We start from the raw sequence: 16,693 nt of genomic DNA, 5'->3' as shown, positions 1-16,693 counted from the left end.
AATTTTTCATTGATGACCTTCATAATTCTGGGATTCACATTTAGGTCCTTGATCCATGTTGAGTTGGTTTTTGTATATGGTGTGAGGTGAAGGTCTTGTTTCAGACATTTGCATATCTTTTTCCAATTCTGCCAGCACCATCTGTTGAAGAGACTATCCCCTCCCCATGGGATATATTTTGGTGTTTTGTCGAAGATCAATTATCAATATATCTTGATTGGATGTTTGAACAATTTCAGACTGAAGAAGTTGGTAGAACTCTTCAATTTCATCCCCACTGACTTTAGTGGTGGTGTGTAAATTTGAATAACATACAAAGTAATTTATTAGTATAGAAATAAATATGTATCTTTTTTTAAAAAACTATAAATATGGATATTTTCAGAGAGCTCCCTAACATTCTTTACTGAGATAAGCGTGTGATCACTGTAACTTACAGAAAGGACAAAGAGGTTCACCACAATATCCCTACCTTCAAGGAGTTCATTTTTTTTTTTTTTTCAGTAAATAATGGACCACAGTAGGTCAATCCATATTACAGGTCAATTCATGATTGATTACTTCCTAACAGCACTTAACAACAACAACAATAAACTGTAGAAATAATAACTGTTCTAAAAGGAGAAGTCACATGCCACTATTTTTTGCCCATAGAATAAGGATGACCTTGCCCCGGTTGACCGCTGTAGGAAGGGACCTTCAGGCCCAGGCAGAAGTAGCGCAGCTCCCAGAGCTGGCAAGACAGCAGCGGAATATGGAATGGAGGCAGCGCCCCACGTTGCACCAGCGCCCTGTTCTGCTCCAGCGACAAGTCCAGCGTGCTAGCTCTTCTCCCCATCGCACTCAGCTTCCCACCCACATGGCGCGAAAACAGCTCCATACTGCAGGGTCAGTGGTGTCAAAGAAACCTAAGAATGGTGAGGCACAGGACCATAGCCTCAGGGCTTAACCACCTGTGATTAATTTAACAGTCATTCCTTTATTCCCCCCAAGCAGTAGCTAGGTTGGTGTCACCCAGTGCTATAACTCATAGTGTCCTTCCCCTCAACCTACCCATACCAGAGCATATAGAATCCTTAGTAATGTTTATTATCAATTTTAATCATAGAATAGATGATAAATACAGTTATAAATCGCTTGAATGTATGTTACTATATGAATATTAACAACAAAATAATCTTGGAAAATCTTTCTACATAAAATTACATTATTAATTACATTGTTTGTAATTTTCCTTCTTTTCTTTTAATTTCTACTTCATTTTCAAAAAGTTACTGATATAGATTCAAAAACATGAATTAACATGATAGCTAAAACATCAGAAATTTGGACACAATTAACAATTATAAAAACTCCAGCAGCAATGAAAAAAGTAGTGCTTACTAGTATGGTGTTCAGATGAAACTATGTGATTCATTGAGATTGATAATAATGGCAGCTCTGACTAGACCACATTTTGTTGCTATTAAATGCCATTGAGTTGATTCTGACTCATAGCAACCCCTGTGTAGGATTTCCATGGAGCAGCTGGTGAGCTTGAACTGTCAACCTTGCTGTCCAGTGCTTTATCCCACAGCGCCACCCCAGGACTCCAGAGCACATTGTTGTTAAGTGCTGTCAAGTAGGTTCTGATTCATATGTACTCTGTATAGGTTTCCAAGGAAAAGCTTGTGAATTTGAAACCCTGACCTGTAATTCAAACAACCTTGCAGTCCAGTGCTTATCCTGCAATGCCACACCAGAGCATATTGTTGCTGTTGTCGTTGCTCAGTGCCATCCAGTTGGTTCCGACTAATAGTGATCCTGTATAGGGTTTCCAAGGAGCATTTGGTGGGTTTGAACTGCCAAACTTGTGGTTCACAGTCCAGTACTGATCCTACAGTGCCACACCAGGAGTTCCAGAGCACACTGTGGTTTGTTATTGTTAAATGCCTTAGAGTTGGTTCTGACCCATAGCAACCCTGTATAGGGCTTCTGAGGAGTGACTGGTGAGCTTGAACAGCCGATTTTGCAGATCAAACAAGAGCAAAACAGCATAGAGTTTTAGGCTTGTAGGCACATTGATTCATGTAAGAGTTGAACTTATGAAAAAGCATTTTTGTTGTTTAGCTACAGGGATTGTTTTTACTACAAATAATAAATTTGTACTGAAACAGTGCAGAAAAATTTAATAGTCATTTTTGTGTCACGCTCTTTGACAGGGTTACCCAGTATGATCTGCACCCCTTACCTCCTTATAGTCATGCCAGGGACCCCCATCCTCCCATTTTGCTCCTTTGGTTTCAGTATCTCCTTCCTACCTCTCTAAAACTTTTTTTCTAAGTGGTGTATCTGGTTCAAAATTCTCAATTCACTAAGTAGTACCACTGAGAGGAGAAGAATTCATTAAAGAAAAGGGGTGGTGGGGTGGTGGTGGTGGAATTTACAGTGGATCAAAAAAACCCCAAAGAGATAACATTTATTCCTGTTCAAGTCAAGTCCTCCCATTTCATATCTGGATTAGGTACCTGCAGAGCCAGGATTTCTGAAACAACAGGTCCTCTAAAACTAAGATTCTTAACCTTTGGGGGCTATGAACTCCTTTGATGCCTTGTCAAAACTAAGGCCTCTACTATCCGCCCCTGTCCCCCAAAATGCACATACACAAATCTAAAATTTTGCATACAATCTCATGGATTCAAAGATTCCCAAAGTCCATTCATGAAGTCTACTCCTAGCACCCAAAAACCCATAGCCATTGAATTGATCCCTAATTTTAGTGACATCTAAGACCAAGTAAAACTGCCCTTAGGGGTTCCAAGGCTGAAAGAAGCAGACTGCCACATCTTTCTCCTGTGGGTTTGAATTTCCCACTCTTCGTTTAGTAGTTTGACCTATTTATGTACCAAGAACTGGAGATAAAAATGCACTAGAGCTAGACACACAACCTCTGCCCTGGACATACTTGCACCTTTCTAGTCTTCTTCCCATTTATACTTCTCTGTAATGTCACTGATTTAGTCAATCTATGGTTGCAGTTCTATGCAATAATAAAGACTAAGAACATCTCCTTTAGGATTAATTGTCATAAAAGGATTTCCTTCAGATCTTCAAGCAGGGCTTCAAACCAGTTCATTCTAGTTGACCTCTGGTTGAGGATTTACATTTCCATACCAGCTATACTGAGTCTAAATCTACAGTTTAACAAGATCCCTGGGTGATTCTTCTAGGTCATATAGATTCTGTGTATATATAAGAATTACCCGGGGATCTTGTTAAACTGTAGATTCTGGTTCTGTATATTTACAATGGAAATGCAAATTTTCATGAGGAGGTCAAACCAGAATGAACCGGTTCAAAGCCTGGCCCTGAGACTTCCTAGTTCTAGCATTTGGTGTTCCAGTTCTAGCACTTGGTGTTCTGGAGGATTCTGTTGCCACAGTCTCTATCTTTTACCTGAATTTCAGGGCCAAGAGACAGGCTGAGTTACACAGCTCCTCCTACGTTCAAGGAGCATGTGACAAATGAAAAAACCAGAGCTGAAATATTCAGTGAGCCCAGCAAACCGTAAGTTCTTTTTAATTATCCTATGTGCTCTGTTACTCCTGCAACTTTAACTAGCAACATCATTTAGGAAACAAGTGAGTGTTAATATAGGAGACTTTCTAGTATGATCAGAGAAGATAAAGGTCACTCTTAGATCAGATTTAACTTCATTGCTTAAAAATGGAAAAGGAGTATCTCTCCTGCTTCAGAGGAAAGAAAAAATAAAATCCCTTGCCTTAATTGAAGGCATTTTCTCTATTTCTCTGTTTTAGAAGTTACAGAACTTACAAATGAAAAGAAAGTCAAGTACATTTCAAGACAGAACAGATTGCTTAAACTTGGGAAGAAATTAATAAAGTATAGGGTAACCTCAAAGAGCATTAATAAACTATCTCCTCAAAATAAAAAAGAGGGAAATCACAAAGCCTTAGTGAATTCTAAAACAACAGTGATGAAGAAAATCACAAAAAAGCCCACAAACAAAATTAACTCAGTACAGAAAACTATGTGAAACAAAGAAACCAGCAGCAACACACACACACAAACACGCAGTAAAATGACAGCAATCAATTTATACCTATTGAAAATTATACTGAATATAAATGGATTAAATGCACCATTTACGAGACAGAGAGTAGCAGAATAGAGAAGAAAACAAGATCTGTAAATGTATTGTCTACAAGAGCCACACATTAGACATAAAGATAAAAAGAGACTAAAAATGGAGGGGAAAAAATTAAGCTAATGGCTATCAAAAATTGGCAGGAGTAGCAACATTTTTCTTTATGTTGTTATCCCTTGGATCATTATGCATTTATACTTGAAATCATATTTTATAAGATTCTCCTCCTCATATACTAACTTCTCTTTATACATGTTGTTAAGTGCTGTTGAATCGTTTCTGACTCATAACGACTCTGTGTAGGTAGGGATTCTGAGGAGCGGCTGGTGGGTTTGAACAGCCAACCATGCAGATAGTAGTATAGTGTCATACCAGGACTCCCTTCTACATATGCTGTGTTGTTGTTGTTAAATGCCATCAAGTTTTTCCAATTCATAGCAACCCTGGATAGCATTTTAGGAGCGGTTAGTAGGTTTGAAGCATCTACCTTTTGGCATTATAGGATAAGCCCAGTGCTTATCCTATAATGCCACACCAGGACTCCTTCTGAGGGGGCTTCAAAAAATTCATTGAAAAATGAAATGGGGAAAAAAATGGAATTTTCCTGCAAACTTTTTAAGGCCCCTTGTATGTAAAAGTCCAATTCTAAACTCCTGTTACATGGCAGTTTCTATTTCTCCTTTTTTATGTTTAATATTTCTAATTATAACAGTATAATTTATTTCAACAAAACCACATAATTACAGCTAAACTCACTGATGTATGCATTCCTAGGAGTGCCCACATTATGACCAGCAATACTACGCAAGTGGAAGAACCACCTAAGTCTGCTGAGGAAATGTGGTCCAAAGATGATGATTTTGAACAGAGAAACTCATTGGAGTGTGTGCAGAAGGCCACAGAGCTTCGGTAAGAACGTGGCATCCATGCCTCAAACCACAATGAATTAGGAAAGTAAGAGATTCTAACATGCACTTTTCTCTGTGTCAAAGGAAAAAAGAATGTTTGGGGTTAAATTCAATCGAGGAATAACCTGGAGTCCCCAGTGAGTTAAGAAATGGGTTAATCTAAAAAGGATGCTTATATGTAATAGAAGATTTGCTGATTCACTTCATATAAAGAAAACGTTCATGTCCACCATGAGATAAGGATTCTCAATTTTCCGTGTGCATTAGTCACTGGAGAATTTTTAGAAGCTTAGATGCTTGGCCCTATCATAACAATGCCTTATCATTTATTTGGGGAGGGGAACCAGATGATGTAATTTTAAAGATCTCTTTGGGTGATTCTAATGAGCAGCTCAGACTGGACTGGTAATCACTGAGCTAGCGCACAAGGAGCCCAAATCTTCCCCAATACCTTTCAAAGGATTTAACAAAGTGATCTCCTAAATTCGGATCATCTTCTTTTGTATACTCTATCCCTTCTCATGCCTCCCTGGTTTCTCTAAGGAAGCAAGGCTCAGATCCAGTAGAATTTACCAAGGCTTATGGGAAACTGTGAGCACTGTAACGGAAAAATAGCTATAATGTTTTCTCTGACAAATTTTAAGGTTAGTGGGCTATCAAATCTCAGTAGGTATAATAGAAAATGGGATAGAAGAGATTATTTATGGGAGTGTACATACACGCCCTATTTCTGGTGTGCTAGGGAAAGAGAGGAAGGCAAGAGGCAAAAGGGAGAAATACAGATTGGAGGGGAAAGGTCCTTAACTGCGCTTTTGCAAACAGAATATTTCATTCTACAGAGATTCCATTAGGGAGAATGTAGAATTGATTCGACTTAAGAAGCTGTTACATGAACGGAATGCCTCATTGGTAGTGACAAAAACGCAATTAACAGAAGTTCAAGAGGTGAGTTGTCATCATCTGCTGTGCTTTCTTGAAGGGGGGTGTAATTATTTAAGAGATTAGTATTATTTGGTCCATTTTACATATGATATTGTTAAGTGCTGTCGAGTTAGTTCTGACTAATAGAGACCCTGTACAGGGTTTCTGAGGAGCAGTTGGTGGGTTTGAGCTGCTGACCTTGTGGTTTGCAGCCCAGTGCTGATTCTATAGCGCCATATCAGGAGTCCATTTTTTGCATAAGAGAAGCCATAATTCAGAGAGATTAAGTTACTTGTCCTAGGTCACACAACTTGTAGGTAATACTCAAACCCAAACCCTGTATTCTTTCCTGTTATTCCCCATGGATTTTCTATTAGGAAGAAGGTTCAAGCCCTGCCTACTAAAGTGGAATGAAGTGGAGTTAATACATGTCAGAGTTAAGGTCCCAGCCAAGGATCACAAAAATCAGAATATAATTGAATTGGGAAATCAAGAACAATAATAGGGGAAAGAAGGGAAACCGCATTTTACTGAGCACTTTCTATGTGCTAAACTTTGCCCTAGATATTGTAAATTCATGATCTCACTGGAGCCTGATGAAAGACCTTAAGGTAAATACACTTAAGAGATGAGGGAAATGAGCCTCAAAGAATTTAAGTCACTTTCTCAAATAAGGCCATGTTTATTTCGCACCAAAACTCAAGCTCTTTTGTTATTACCAACACATTAGAATAATATATATTTACTGACAGGAACTGTACAAAGTGCTGAAGTTCAAGGATTACAAAGATAAGTAAGACAGCTCCTGCCTTCAAAGAACATACAAGAGCGAGAGGACAACTTGTAATTAAGTACCAGTACCAGTTGCCAGTTTGAAAACAAAAAGGAAGAATCAGTCATTGGAAAATATGGTGATAGAAATGATGCTGGAGACGGCATGATAGAATTTTGCAAGACACATTTATTTCTACATTAATAAATTACTTTGTAATTCAAATTTACACACCACCACTTAAGTCAATAGGGAAGAAATTGAAGAATTCTACCAACTTCTTCAGTCTGAAATTGATCAAACATCCAACCAGGATGTATTGATAATTACTGGTGATTGGAATGCAAAGGTTGGAACCTAAAAGGAGAGATCAATTTTTGGAAGATATGGCCTTGGTGATAAAAACAATATCCCACCTGAATTTAGAGATTGTTTCAAGAACAGGTTTGATGCATTAGATACTAATGACCAAATACCAAAAGAGTTGTGGGATAATATCAAGAACATCATACAGGAAGAAAGCAAAAGGTCATTAAGAAGACAAAAAAGAGGTAAAAGACCAAAATGGATGTCAGACGAGACTCTGAAACTAATTCTACAGCACAGAGATACTAAAACAAATGGAAGAAATGAGGAAGTAAAAGAGCTGGATAGAAAATTTCAAGGGCATCTCAAGAAGACAATATATCAAAAGTTATAATGAAATGTAAAGACCTGGAGTTAGAAAACCAAAAGGGAAGAACAGGCTCAATATTTCTCAAGCTGAGGGACATGAAGAAATAATTCAAGCCTCGACTTAAAATATTAAAGGATTCCATGGACAAAATATTGAATGATGCAGAAAGCATCAAAGACAATGTAAGGAATACACAGAGTAGATGTATCAAAAAGAAATGGTTGATGTTCTACCATTTCAAGAGGTAGCATATGATCAAGAGCCCATGGTACTAAAAGAAGAAGTACAAGTTGCACTGAAGGCATGGCAAAGAACATGACTCTGGGAATTGTTGAACTCTTTCAACAAACTAATATGGCATTATAGACACTCACTTATCTTTTTCAAGGAATTTGGAAGACAGCTACATGGCCAACTGGTTGGGAGAGATCCAAAGTTGTGTTCATTCCAAAAAGAGGTGACCCAATGGTATGTGGAAGTCATTGGACAATATCATTAATATCACATTCAAGTAAAACTTTGCTAAAGATAATTTAAAAACGGCTGCAACAGTACACTGATGGAACTGCCAGAGGTTCAAGCTGGATTCTGATGAGGACGGAGAATCAGGGATAGCACTGCTGATGTCAGATGGATCTTAGCTAAAAGCACAGAATGCCAGAAAGATATTTACCTGTGCTTTATTGACTATGCAAAGGTTTTAGAGTTTGTGGATCATGACATGTTATGGACAACATTGTAAAGAATGAGTATTCTGGAATACTTAATTGTGCTCATTAAAAACTTGTACATAGACCAATAGGCTGTTGTTCAAACAGAACAAGGGAACACTGAATAGTTTAAAACTAGGAAAGGTATGTGCCAGGGTTGTATTCTTTCACCATAATTATTTAATCTGTATGCTGAGCAAATAATCCGAGAAGCTGGTTTATATGATGAAGAATGTAGCATCAGGATTGGAGGGAGATTCATTAACAACCTGCAATATGCAGATGATACAACCTTGCTTGCTGAAAGTAAAGAGGACTTAAAATACTGCTAAAGATTAAAGACCACAGCCTTCAGTATGGATTGCACCTCAATGTAAAAACAAATAAACAAAAATCTTCACCAGTGGACCAATAAATAACATCAAGATAAATGGAGAAAAAATTTAAGTTGCCAAAGACTTCATTTTGCTCAGATCAACCATGTACACTTATGGAAGCAGCAGTCAAGAAATCAAACAATGTATTGCATTAGGCAAATATGCTGCACAAGACCTCTTTAAAGTGTCGAAGAGCAAAGATGTCAGTTTGAGGACTAAGGTTGCTTGACCCAACCCATGGTATTTTCAATAGTTTCATATGCATGTGAAAGTTGGACAATGAATAAAGAAGACAATACAATAATTTATAACATTTGAGTGATGGTGTTGGAGAAGAATACTAAAAGTCCCATAGATTGCCAGAACAAACAAATCTGTGATGGAAGAAGTACAGCCAGAATGTTCCTTGGAAGTCCCTGGAAAAGGACATCATGCTTGGTAAAATGGAGGGTTGAAGAAAAAGACCTTCAATGAGATGGATTGGCACAGTGGCAGCAGCAATGGGCTCAAATGTAGCAGTGATTGTGAGGTTAGCCAGGACCAGGCAGTGTTTCATTTGTTGTATGTAAGGTCGCTGTGAGTTGGTACTGACTTAATGGCACCTAACAACAACAAAAAGTTTCCATAGAGTTAACTCTGATTCATGGTGACCCTACATTTTAATGTGCTCCATAAGGTTTTCAGTAGCTGGTCGTTCAAAGCCAGGCCTTTCTTTGAAGGCACTTTTATGTGAACTTGAACCTTTGGTTAGCAGTCAAGAATGTAAACTGTTGAGACCACTCAGGAACTCACAGTAGATTATAGATGACTGTATTGTTCATACTTTTCTGAATTTTTTAATTTCTAAAAAAAAAAAAATCACAAAATCACAAGGAAAGATCATCCTGGCAGGACAGTGAGTGGAAAATTGAACAGTTCAAGACTGGAGGCAGAGAAATCAGAAAGATGGTTACTGCAGTGGTCCAAGAGCGAGAAGACAAGGGCTCTAACTGAAGCTATGACAAGGACCTGGAGAGAAAGGGACCATACTAGAAGATGTCCAGGAAGTAGAAACACAGACTTTCTTGCCATAAGGAAGCGCAGTGATGGAAAATGAGAAATGAAAGCCGACTCCTGGATTTCTAGTTTGAGTAATTAGATGACAATCATACCATTCACTGATACTGGATCTGGCTACGGTTAAGACTGCCTTTCATATAGTTGTTGATAAGGGCTAAGGCATCTTTACAAGACCAACCTGAAAACCTATGCATTTTAGAGAACTATGCATATGTCTGGTATGGCGTTGTATGATAACCACTGAGCTGCTAACTGCAAGGTTGGTGGTTCAAACCCACCAGCTGCTCCTTGGAAACCCTGTACAGGGTTGCTAAAAGTCAGAACTGACTTCATGGCACTTAACAACAGCATTGCATATACTTGTATCCTCTTAATCTGGTTAATTTTGGTAACATTGAAAGAATGGAAATATGGGCAGGAAGGTAGTTTAAAGTTGTGTTAGAAAATTGTTATTTTTATGAAATTAATTTTTTTTAATTCTATGTCTCCATTGCATTACAGAGAAAAAGTAAACAAATTATTCTAAATGGAATTTCCTTACCTGTGTTAATGGCAGTAAATGGGAGTAGAGATGATCTAAGATGGTGGATGGTGGTTGTAATGATTATTTGCCGTGGAGTCGGTTCCGACTCATGGTGACTCCGCACAGGGTTTCCGAGGCTGTAAATCTTTATGGGAGCATAAAGCCTCCTCTTTCTCCCACGAAACAGCTGGTAGTTTCGAACTGCCAATATTGAGGTTAGCAGCCCGATTCATAACCACTCCCTACCAGAGCTCCTTTTTTTAAATGTAGGATACACGATTTGTATTTCTTTAGCAATTTACCTTTCTAGTTATGCTTTCTTACACATATGTTACACTGAGTTAGCATTCTCTTAATCTCTTAGCAGTAACATATTGTGATCAACAGCACAAGCTCTGGAAATCATACAGGCTGAGAGAAAGCTCTGCCTCTACTTCTTGGTAATTAGTCTCAACAAGGGATTTAGTTCTTTGAACTTCTTTTCTCGTTTTCAAACTTTAGGTAGTAATACCGACCTCTCAGATTTATCTCAGATTAAATAAATGGATAGATGTGAAACAGTGATAAAGGAATATCATGAAACATGTTATTAGCACAGAACATAGATACAGCATATAACTGTTCAGCAAATGGTAGAGGCTCTTCTTTCTGTTGATCATTGTTGTTTCTCTTTCTCAAGCTGGAAGGAGTGCTTTTGACAGGCTGAGTAACATACAGCACCTAGTTTGAGATTAAGCATTTTTCTTGTATAATCTACCAAGGGCAATACAAATGTGAATAGTTGACAGTTCATCTTTTTTTTGAGAAATGATATAATTTATTACATTCACAGACTAGCTGGCCAACGAGGTTTAAGGGAAAAGTGTTAGAAATTAGTAAACAAGTGCACATATTGACTTGATTTATGGAAATTATTTATAATGTTTTTAAAAAATAAATAAGCATTTGCATTAAAGCATAAATATCAAATAGATAAATCAGTAGAATAAAACTTATCTCTCTCTTCCAGGCATATGAAACCCTGCTTCAAAAGGTACTTAATATAGATTCTTTGAGTCTCTGTTAGTAATTAGGATAACAGAACCCAAATAAATTCATATTTATCTCCAAGTGACATAACATCAGAATTTAGTCAACTAAATCAAAGCTATTATGTCATAAATTCCTATTAAGACAAATGATACAATTATTATCAGAAGACATTAGTTGCACTAAAATTAATGATGACATCTATGTTGAGGAATATTCAGAATAGTGTTTTTCAGCCTATTGCTTTGAAGAACTTAGCATTTGCTCAAAAATTCCTAAGAGTATTTTTCTAGCATGTGTGAGGTGGTGAGATATGACAAAGTTGTTACAAATCTTCTCTGGTGTTATTAAATATTTGGTCTTATTCATCCCTGTAACTGGGTTGCAGATGTGGAAGTAGAGAGGAGTTGAGTGTACATGTTTAAGGGTAACTGCAGCAGAGTTCTGCTGAGATCATGAGGTTTTACATTGGCTAATTTCAGAAGTAGATTGCCAGGTCGATAGTCCTAGTCTATTTCAGCTCCACTGAAACCTGAACACCACGGGTCAAATGATGGTATTGGAAATATAAGTGGCATAGCTTCCAGCATCACAGCAACACACAAGCCACCACAGAACAAAAACTAACAGGTGATGGTAATAGAGAGCCAATGAAAATGAGGGAAACCTTAAATGTGAAAGGTTGACATAGCAGTTGCAACAATCATAAAGATGGTCTGTTATATCATCTGTTGAACTTGAATCAACAAATCAGAGTTCCCAGCATAACCAACCTCAGCTGTTCCTCACCAGAAAAACAATACAGTCCACTAGTAATATAGTCACTTAACTTCTAGGGTCATCTAATCTCACGTGTCAATTTCCCAGATGCACTGGCTCAAATAGCTCAAATAGCTTCAAATAGCTTAGAAAGTTGAGGCAGTGTTCAAAGGTGGCACCTAAATTAGAGCTATGGATTAATTTAAACCTTGGGAAAATCTGGCTCTAAGGATGAATTACAATTGCCAAGAGTGGATGATCCTCACTAAACAGGGAAGCTATACTTCCAGAGAAATGCTGGGTAAAAAGTAAGGTCCATTTATAGTGTAAAGCCAACGGGATAGTAATCAAAATCATTCTTGGTAACACCCACTAAAGAATGCTAGGGTTACTAGTCTCTTCAGACCTTCCTTGGTTGTGTAATAATGACCACTCCAAGTGCCTTTCCTTTTGTCCCAGAATGAGGGAATCTTGGGTTTAGCCCATGATTCCCTCTTTGGCCAAGTGAGTGAGCTTAGGGCAGAGCTGAAGGAAGAGAGCAAAAAAGCTGTGAGCTTGAAAACACAACTGGAAGATGTGGACATCTTGCAAGTGACTCTGAAGGAGGTAAGTTACCACAATAATTTTTTTAAAAATCTATCAATTGTAAATTACATTCCAACTTCAGAGATGTTAAGATATGTATCTTACAACAATGAAATATAAGCAATTCATTTTTACAAATGAAAAAATGAGATTATAAATGGTTAAATAATCTTCTCAAGATTATACCATTAGAGGGAAAGCCGGGATTCATAAATGGATTTGTCCTCCAAAGTCCTTGCTCTTTCAAAATGTACAACTTCTTTCCTAACCCAGAAACCATGAACACTTACTTCACAGAATCTTTATTAATTGCACTAAAATTTTCGACCCCACTTTCGGTTGGTTCTATTCTCTGTAGTTGAATAGTTCTTCACTCTCCCTATCCCAAACATGGGAGATGAGCATAGAAAAGCACCTGCCCTGTTGCCATATTACAACAGAAAAGGGAAAACCTGTGCAGGGCAATACATTGAAAATATTACCTCAGACACTTTATATCATTCTTAGTTTCAGGAGAGAATTGAAGATTTGGAAAAAGAACGAAAATTGCTAAATGACAATTATGACAAACTCTTAGAAAAGTAAGTACCAAGTTTGGTTCTTATAACATTTTTTGCTACAGAAGATAAATATAGAAAAGTACTTTTCAATTTAAAAAATATTTGGTATTGATAAGGGTATGGGGGAAATAGCCATTGATAAGGGGTTGGTTAAATTATGTTACATTCCTATAATTAAATTCTATGCAACTGTTAAAAATAAAGTAGATCTATGTGTCCGAAATATATAGATATTTATTGCTAAGAGAAAAAAGTAAGTTACAAAAGAAAATATTAATGCTGATCTAATTTATGTTACTTGCATGAATGGAGCCACAAACTATCAATGGTCAATTCTGGAGATCGGAAGAGGTCTGAAGGACAAAAAGGCACCTTTGCTTTTATTTTATATTGTTCAGTGCTATATTAGTTTAATTTTTCACAATAAGCATGTATTCACATATATATGTATACACATACAAAGTAATTAAAAGCATTTTTTTGTTGTTGTTAAGTGCCATCAAGTCAGTTCAGACTCATAGCAACCCTGTATAGGGTTTTCAAGGAGTGGCTGGTGAATTTGAATCACCACACTTGCAGTTCAAACCAACTCTGCAGTCTAGTGCTTATTCTACATTGCCGCACAAGATCTAAAAACACTTAAAAGCTTTAAACAAAAGTGTCTTCTGACCAAGTTAAAGACAGTTGAGGACAGATTGGAGAAGTTGTATGAGAGTATCTTGTGAACAAATGATGTTCCTCAAATAAGTGAAACAAAGAAGTATGGGAATATCTACTTGAGAATCTCCTGCAGCAAACATTGCTATTACCCCGTTTCCTTTACCAGTTAGAACATTCTCTTCTCGGATCGCCATGTGATTTATACCAGAAAGTGCCAAGTAATTTTAATACTAGCCTAAGTAAATTGTTTTTGGACTACATTCATCAAATGATAAGTAAGAAAAAGACATAAACAGACATAAATATTTGATTATCAATGCCACTTCATTTGAGTAAATAATAAAGAGTTAGTCCTATGTGTTTATTCTCAAAATGGGTCTGCCCTGATGGCTAAATACTATGGGATGCAGGGTTCTTGTTGTTTTATTTACCATCAAGTGAATTTTAACTCATGGGGAACCCCGTGTTACAGAGTAGAACTGCTTCTCCATAGAGTTTTCTTGGCTGTGATCTTTTTCTTTTCTTTTTTAATGTTTTTTTGTAAATTATGTGATAGTTTACATGGGAGAACATTAGCTTTATATTCATCCTATCGTTTATCATTTCATTGCCATGATTACAATCCCCTGCATGCCTCATCAAACAACTAAAGGGTTATAGCCCACAGCCTTCCCCTCGTTTGTCAGCACACAGCCCCTTTCCCTCTCTGGGTCTAGAGTCCCTAGCCGCTCCATCTCTCCACGTCATCATCTCTGCCTCCATCTCTGACCATCACTGTTTCTCTGGGTAGGGTCCTGCACTCCATTCTTCTCCCTTGATGGTCCCAGGGGCCTCCGCTCCTGGACTGCAAAGCCAACCATTCCCCTCCTTTTGCTAAAAATGTCTATCTTTACATTTCCAACCCTCACAGTCAGTCCTGATAGCAATTATTCACAATTGTATCACAAGAGACCTATCCCCCATCTCCTTTCATCAACCCTGCCCAGACAGATTGGATACTACACAGTGGAGACTCTACCTTCATCCGCCCTCTGGATCTAGGTTCCCTCTTGAAAGCTTGTAAGCCAGAAAGCTTCTTGCCTTTGTAGTCCCCCCACCACATTTGGGGTAGCCAATGTCCAAGTTGCTCATCCGTGTCTACCTTGTGTAGTGAGGGGGTGGGAATGATCCTTGCTGTAAAGATTTGTCCCCTCTTTTGAGCTACTGCATCCATAGGTGTAGATCAAGTTCATCAAATTGTGTCAGATTACTCTTTTTTCCCTCTTCTTTATTCTTCTAGTAGAGTTCTGATCATCCAGCCATTGAAGCTAGGTCAAGTGGGTATTATCTGCAAGTGTGGGTGTTCTTGTGCATATGCCCTCACTTCTTATCAGCTGGACGCTTCACTGTCCACTGTAGTCCTCTGTGTCTCTATGTCACTAACTCTGGGCCCAGGAGTCCCCAGGTCTTGCCATACTACTGGCCAACCAGGTCTTCACCTGGGTTCACAGGAGTCTATTGAACGTGGTCAGACTTCATTGCTGTTTTTCCCTAACTTCCCCTTATCGGTGACCAATGTGGTCACCAGTCAAACAGCATGCCTGCTTGTGTATTCCCCTTGAGTCTTAGTCTTAGAAGGGGTTTGCCCTAAGGGGACATGACCACTTTTGGCTGTGATCTTAATGGAAGCAAATCATTAGGTCTTTTCTTCCATGGTACCTCTGATTTTAGTTCAAACTACAGTCGAGTGTCACCTAGCAACCTTAGGGTACAGGGTACAGTCAATGAAAACTCTAGTTTTTGCCCTCTGGTTTACTAATTAACACTTTAGTTCAAAAGCAACTATTCTCTAAACTGGCTATTGGTGAAGGCAGATAGAAGAATGGTACAAAGAGAAGAGGAATATTTTGTACCTTATTTCTGATATTGCAAGCCTGAGACTGTCTTGATACAAAATTCCCTGCCTAAAGAAAGGCATCATGTAGGGCAAGTTCCTTGGGAAATGGATATGACTTGGGGTGTTTTCTTAGTGGAGTACTTGAAACCTAAACACATGCAATGTTCAGCAACTCCTAAGTAGGACCCAAAAGTTCCAAGGCAGTTGGTAAATGACAGTTACAGATAAAGTAGGAGCAGGGGGTGAAAAACCAAACATGTAGGGAGGGGAATGAATGCTGAATTAGGCTTAAGAGATGTTTATCACTGTGTGATAAAAATACCACTTCACATACTTTTGTGTGCCTATCTGACAACTCTCCCCTCCTCCTTGCTCACTTCCCATTTTTAGCATGCTGGACAGCAGTACTTTGCCTCACTGGGGCAATGAGCTCTTAGGTGAACAGCTACAGGAGAAAATCTCTCAGTTACAGGATCAGCTGAATGCTGAGCTAGAAGAGAAGAGAGAACTCTTACTTCAGCTGACCAGAGAGAAAGGTAACCTGGAGCTTGAAGAATTCTCTCAAATGTAGCATCCTTTATATCTGGTTTGGGAGAGGGGAACTTGGCTGAGCATTTCCCAATCACTTGATATCCATGACTCATACTTGATAATATTCTTGTGTTGTTCATGAATAACAAGAATAAGAACACTGGAGGTCAGATTATATTTATAATGAGGAGACCATGACATCTACCTGACATGTATGCTTTACCCTGTGTAATGTCTTTTCACTTGAAGGGATGCCAATTTTTAATTTGTTGTGCTTTTAAATATTCACATAATTCCTTGAAATTATTGAAAATTGATTTCTCTTTCTTTTATCATTCTCCTCAATCAGCTTAGAGGAGATTGGGAGCCATCTTTTTTTTAAGCACCAGAGACCTGAAAACAAAAAGCAGACGACTACTTTTGTCAACCACTCACTACCATACCTCTGCCCTCCCATAATGTGACTCTTGAATCACAGGAGACAGTTAGTTACTCTGGAGATTTTAAAATACTGTCCAAAAGGCCTTTGTCGACTTTTTTTTGCCCACCTGGATCTTGACAAGCTAGTCTTAAAAAAATTATATTGCATCAAAAATGATC

At 38.1% G+C, this 16,693-nt stretch overlaps 1 protein-coding gene across 1 annotated transcript in view; it reads left to right on the top strand.

Moving 5' to 3' along the window:
- RPGRIP1 (retinitis pigmentosa GTPase regulator interacting protein 1) overlaps window positions 1–16,693 on the top strand; it is a 97,895-nt gene that overhangs the window by 13,316 nt on the left and 67,886 nt on the right. Inside the window, 9 exon segments of the mRNA XM_006835541.1 lie at window positions 655–917; window positions 3,447–3,546; window positions 4,768–4,774; window positions 4,860–5,056; window positions 5,895–6,000; window positions 11,103–11,126; window positions 12,341–12,487; window positions 12,974–13,047; window positions 15,953–16,098. Of these exon segments, the coding sequence (XP_006835604.1) occupies window positions 655–917; window positions 3,447–3,546; window positions 4,768–4,774; window positions 4,860–5,056; window positions 5,895–6,000; window positions 11,103–11,126; window positions 12,341–12,487; window positions 12,974–13,047; window positions 15,953–16,098 (1,064 nt within the window).

The sequence above is a fragment of the Chrysochloris asiatica genome, unplaced genomic scaffold (assembly GCF_000296735.1).
Source record: "Chrysochloris asiatica unplaced genomic scaffold, ChrAsi1.0 scaffold00017, whole genome shotgun sequence".
Lineage (NCBI taxonomy): Eukaryota > Metazoa > Chordata > Mammalia > Afrosoricida > Chrysochloridae > Chrysochloris > Chrysochloris asiatica.
The sequence above is the reverse complement of the archived record's forward strand: the minus strand, read 5'-3'. Positions and strand labels throughout refer to the sequence as shown.